Source organism: Ischnura elegans, chromosome 7, assembly GCF_921293095.1.
Source record: "Ischnura elegans chromosome 7, ioIscEleg1.1, whole genome shotgun sequence".
Lineage (NCBI taxonomy): Eukaryota > Metazoa > Arthropoda > Insecta > Odonata > Coenagrionidae > Ischnura > Ischnura elegans.
This window is the reverse complement of record NC_060252.1, coordinates 5,616,500-5,622,680: the sequence shown is the minus strand read 5'-3', so window position 1 is coordinate 5,622,680 and position 6,181 is coordinate 5,616,500. Positions and strand designations below refer to the sequence as shown.

The following is a 6,181-nucleotide window of genomic DNA, read 5'->3' as shown; positions in this document are numbered from 1 at the left end:
AGTAAAGCTTGAATTTGTGGCGTAATTTAACGCAATGCTAGCACACGCACCGCTCTACTGGAGGCGAGTTGCGATTTGCTAGGCTAGCAATCAGCTGATTCGCGTCAAGCTTTTGTCTGCAAACATTGCATCATGGGAAGGGCTTGAAGCAGTATTCAGCTGAGGAAGCCATGTTGGGTTTGTTGAGTGCTAAATGAGGAGAGGAGCATTACTTTTAATCGTAATTTTGTTGTGAAGTGTCATAGAAATCAGCCAAGCTGGATAGGTTACCTGAATATCTCCGCGACACCGTGGACTGGTTTATGGGGTGAGTCTATCGTTTGTTCGATGGTAAGATTTGTCGCATTGATGCAGCTATCGAGGCTCGGAAGGAGTCAATAGAAGAGGAACATTGCGGAATATAAGCTATCCCTTTCAATCAATTTTTGAAATCCTTGTTCATTGTCCAAGTTTACAATACCCTACAATTTCCTTCTGAATTTAGATTATTTTATTATAATTAATGCGATACGAAGACAAATACCTCTTCAATAGGTGAATCTTAGTTGCATTGTTCGCGAATTTTTATTGAAATTCATAATCTAATTCATGTTATGCGGTATGCTGCAGGTTTAGTGCTATCTATTTTTCATCTGTTGTTGTGAAAATGACTATTTTGAAGTACGTCGACATAGTCTAACGTTCATGGGACTAACTCCGTGCTATTGTATTCGTGAGTTCATTTTGGTGAGACGTTGTAAATACTGAACTCCGATGCAGTGCAGTGTATTTATTTCGTAATGTTCAGTACATTACAGGAATCAATACGTGAAATTCTGCATTACTCTCGTTTTTTGTTAAAACTTTGAAGTAACCTTTCAGTGGGATATGAATAATATGCTGTTTAAAAAGTATAGCCATTCACACTAATATTGTGCGCGCTTGAAGGAATGGCCAAGTGACATCGCATTTCTTTGTTTATTGACCGAGGTCACCATTAGAGAAACATTAGACGGCTTGATCTACTATTTAATTAACCTTTATAGTTGCCCGCTATGTGGAGAAAGCCTCGCAGTGTTTGCAGATCATGTATTACGTTTATTCGTCAGATCTGTCGTTAGTTACTTTACAATTGAGTGTATCATCTCTCCTCGATGAAATATTTGTCATTTCTTAATCGAGTAACGTTAAAGTTCTACGCATTTTATCATTCCTTATTCCATAAATTTTTCTCGCAACGCAACGTTAGAGGAAATTGTGGTCTACAGTAATGCCTTTATGTTTATTAATTAATATTGATCTCATTGTCAATTGATTACTTCGGAAGTATTCCAAATCGTCAATTGGAATGTATCTTTGGGCTGGGCGGGAAAAAGAAACGAAATAAGTCCTTCCGAGGGAATGCCACCCACCACCATGTGTCATTTAATTATGTCCGTTTGGTACAGTGCATGTATGAAATCCCCAATGATTGACCCTTCCTCCCCAAATAGTTATTTCAGAAGTGTAGGCATGAGTGTAGTCCACCCGTTTCGCTTATAGCGACGTTTGAACAATCTGTAGTACTTCATACATGAGAATAAAATTTCGCGAATTGATTTGTATGTCACCGTCTATTCTTAACTCTTTCTTAGTTTAGTTTTCCGGATTGCAAAACTAAATTACGTTTCATGGAAAAAAAAACATTAGCCAATTCCTCTCCAGAAGAACCCGTTGAAACTAGACGTCAAAACTAATAATCTGGTTGTCATTGCGAAGAAAAGTCTTTTAAATAGTAACTGATAATTACGTAATTATTTGCCAAATAAGTAATATTCCTACTATCTCTGTGTTATTAATGAGTTCTTAAGTCAAACATAACTATCATGGTACTGACCATCAGAAAATGCATGTCGTCATTAGGTAGTATGACTTAGATGGCATAAAAGTTGCCTGATTATGCAGAGCCTAAGGGAAGTATGAGTAAGGGTTGAAGAGGTGAGTGGGGAGAAGAGGTTGGTGGAGAGGAAGAGAGGGTGAATGCCAATTGGCGTAGAATTTAGACAAGATAAAGCCGTGAGCCATTTTGGGTGTAGGTCCCTTCATAAGTGCAGATATTCCAAACATGGGCATGGGGAGGGGGGTGTAAGGGTGGCTGGGAAATGGCTTGTGAAAACTTGTGGGAAATGATTGCACCTAATACTTTTTTTCATTTGATTAGGGACAGTGTTGAGCATGTATCACATGAGTGCCTTGGAAAAGTCCTTTCAAATAACTGATTAGAATTTGAGATATCTTGTTGGCAGCAATTCCGCAGCAGCTCCTCCTCTAGGAGTCCTAAATGAACATAATTTATTTCTCTGAAGTGTATTAAGCAGATTACCAGTAAGGTCAACTAAAACAAGTCCTTTTCATTAAAAGTACTAATTGTTTACTCTAAAAACAAAAGCATCATCACTGCACGTGGTGACCTAATGCTCCTGGGGTGGCACTGAATGTACACCCCTGGAAATTTTTCTACTGGCTTTCGTGGTTCCATGTGTGACTTTTGGATACTTGGGTGGTTCAGCAAATACAATGAAGGAGTTAGAGACGACATAAATGCTGGCATATATTTTTTTAAGTGCACGGGTATCCTTCGCTTATAATATGCAATTTGAGTGTTGCATCTATTTGCTGGAGCTTGTTCACGAGAAGTCCGGAAGTGCCGTGGAATATTCCTTTCAAATAGCTGATTAGAATTTGAGATATCATGTTGGCAGTAATTCCACAGCAGCTCCTCCTCTAGAATCCTCTTTCTTGAATTCATCAAAAGAATTCAAGAAAGGAAATATAAATGAAGACGTAAAAATAGTAATCGCCATCACTCAGCCATTCGATAATAAGTTTACAGTAAGTAAATGGGAAAGTTTTGACCCACCTAATGAGTTGGTGAGACATTTGAAGATCTGGTTTATTCACTCATTAAGGGAGAATCTTTCATGAGGGAAGGAAAAGCCCCCAAGAGGGTAAACTACAATGACCAACACAAGGCCCATGCTAGGTCGAGGAGTAACAGAGAAGGGGCAACATGACGTCATGAGGTCATCAACTTATCTGTGGCAGTGTTGAGGGTACCAATTTTTCGTCATGTATAACTTGAGAAGTAGAAATTTAAAAGCAGAATAATGTGGGTCTCTTTATTTGTGCAATTCTATCACAATAAGATTGATGGAAAATAACTTAGAGGATGACCAAGGGACAAGTAGGGGTATCTAGGACCGATCAAGAAGCAAGGAGAGCCCCTGGGAGGTAAAAGATTGGAGAGATCTAAGGGGAACTTGTGTCTTCGTTTTTTGTGGCCTCTCTTGGCATTTATTTACAGAGATCACCTGTGGTGTCCTTCCAATGTTACACGAATATAAACATAAATACAGATACAAGTTGAAACAAACAGACAGGAACATAAACACATGAGGATGACACTTTGGTGGCGTGGAGATGGAATAAAGGCCGAAAAGACATGGAAAAATTTCACCTTGACCGGGAATCGAACCACTGACCTGCTTTCTGGGCAGATGTTCATGCCACCGACCTATCCAGGCTACTCTTATCTCCAGTGTTTTCGGCGGGGGGTTTATGCTTCTAATTCCCCCCAGATGTAGCCCAATGTGTTTGCTAAGATATGGATGTATATATAAAATCCAGAAATCAGAGGGTAAAAATGCGGCCTGAATGGGACTCAAACCCAGAAGAACCTCCTGGTTGCCGGCCGGGTACTCTACCAGTTGCGCTACAAGGAAACTTCATCATGATCAAGGATTAACCATGATTTCGGCGGGGGTTTATACACATAAAACTCCCTTTGCTTTTGCCCACAAGAGCAAGCTATAGATGGCAGCTCACCAACAGAAGAAGTTGACATGGACACAATAATGAAAGGAAAGATAGACACTCACACGATTGTTGGAAAGAGACAGAAACGTGCATTTCGGGTACGCTGAGCCCAAGTGAAACAAGCCAATAGGGTGGTTTCCTATTATTTTTTTATTGCCTAAAATGAAAGATTATTACTCCTGGAGTACCTATTTCACGCTTTTAGATTTTTAAATGACGATATCTATTTTTCACGATTAAATGAAAAGTGAACATTTTCAAACATGCAAAAATGCGACGGCTAAGTATGAATGCTGGGAAAACTCAGTGTGACGTATTTCTGGTTCCAGCTGTCGGCATGTGAGGTGACCTTGGGGCGAGGCTTTGAGCGCTGATACGACGCAGGCTACTTGCAGGTAGCAGAGTACCCTGCTAGCTGGTAGCGCTTGACTTGAATAAGGATTATTAATACCTTATCAAACGAAGAAAACTTTCCGACCTTTGCCAGTTTTAATAGGTGATTATTAAGAGATGTGTCCCTGAGCTCTGTGCCTCGTGCATGCATTGGTAATCTCAGACGATGTAAAACTCCTATCTACTCGTAAAGAAACTGGGTCCCTGTGACGTCATGGAGTGGCATCGCATGGGCGCCAATCTGGCCTTTTTGAAATGCAAGTAAAAATGACCATTGCCATTTGTCTAAACTGGGATTTCTAAAACCAAATAATTTGTACTTATATTATGAATACACTAATGGTGGGTAACGAATCGCAATCAATGCCTTTCGTTTTCTTTGATGGAGGGAACTACCCTATTTGGCCGATACACTACTTCATTCATTCACACAGCCCCATAAGTGCTAACTCACCGAGGGCTTATGAATTTTTTACTTCTTCAGTAAAAAATCCTAACTTATATATTACACAGAGATATGTAAAAAATTTGATGATTTAAGATGACAAAACTAAGTTTAAAGTTAATGAACATAATGATAATCTTATATGATAGGTTGGGATAAAAATATTAATTAAAAAGAGGCTGGTAATGATAGGTGGGAGTGTGGCATAAATCTATAAGGTTGTTGATACTACCATTATGGCAGCTTCTATGGACAACTCTATTTCAATTGTTTTTGCTATGTTAATTCCAACTAATATGTACCACTGTGTCAGTGGATAGAGTTAGCGAAGCATTTCTTGCTATAATTCTCATAGTTTGCACGTAATAAGGTAGCATGAATGGTAATCTTGGACATAATTTTAAAGCATTAAAGTATTCAGAATTGTGGATGAAGTGTGCATATGTAGAGGGAAGGATGGATAGATTTCTAATTATATTTCTTCACTGACTAGGTAAGAGACTTAATAAAATATTGTGATGAGGATAAGGTTTTGCTGGTTGGGTTGCAGTGATTTTCAAGATTTATTTTTTTATTGGTTACTTTCCTATGATGGTTGAGAACATTCAAACTACAGCCTCTGTATTGCATTTAAATGGGTATTTTGTGATTCCAAATGCTCAGGTTTTTATGTTTCTACTTTTATAGGCAGATAATGCCTTTTGAGGAATCATAGAAATACTCTCAATCTTTCATATTATTAGTTCTTGAATCATTTATAGAAATGAGCAGTTTCTTCTGCAAGTTGCTGAAATAGGGCCAGTAGCCAACTGCGTACATTAATTCACACATACCTCAACCACAACTATTAACGGTCATATTGAATGCATCAGTAGTATTCCAGTTGTTTAGGGCTGAATTGTAACACATATCTAGTCTCTAAAGGCCTGTTTACACGGTACATTAACACGTACGGGTTAATGTCTAAATGTATGAACGCAGGAATAAATGCCAAAATGCACCGTGTAACCACCCAGCTTTTGCGAATGCATGCACAGAGAATAGAACCTGTTCTAATTTGGTTCATGCATTCATACATGTTCCATTCTGGTCCACAAGAATCATTCATGCTAACAGACATTAACTCGTATGTGTTAATGTATCATGTAAATAGGCCTTAAAACTACTCAAAATGATCGTAAAAGTCTGCAGTCCAATAATTCTTTGACAGGATTCTGTGATAGGACCCTTTTCTTACAGTGAAGTCACAGTCATATCTTTGTATGCCGTGGTCAGAAGATTTCATGTTAAAATGTTCATGTTGGATTTCATCTCAAGGAGTATGAGACTCCACATGAGAGCATTTGTCGAAAGATTAATTTCTTGTAGGTTTCTGTAACCTGTGTTAGCTGATATGAAAAAATAAATATCAAGGTACTCGACCTTGTGGTAGCATGGACCCTGATGAAGGAGGATGAGAAAAGGCTGGAGGATACCATGATGTGTGTGTGGAGAAGAGTGGAGGTGTGG

At 38.7% G+C, this 6,181-nt stretch overlaps 1 protein-coding gene across 1 annotated transcript in view; it reads left to right on the top strand.

Annotated features, from left to right (window-relative positions):
- The first annotated feature begins 127 nt into the window (after positions 1-127).
- LOC124162381 (MOB kinase activator-like 2) overlaps positions 128-6,181 on the top strand; it is a 42,752-nt gene continuing 36,698 nt past the window's right edge. The window contains exon 1 of the mRNA XM_046538902.1: positions 128-307. Within this exon, the coding sequence (XP_046394858.1) occupies positions 303-307 (5 nt within the window). The 5' untranslated portion in view covers positions 128-302. The remainder of the gene's footprint in view (positions 308-6,181) is intronic.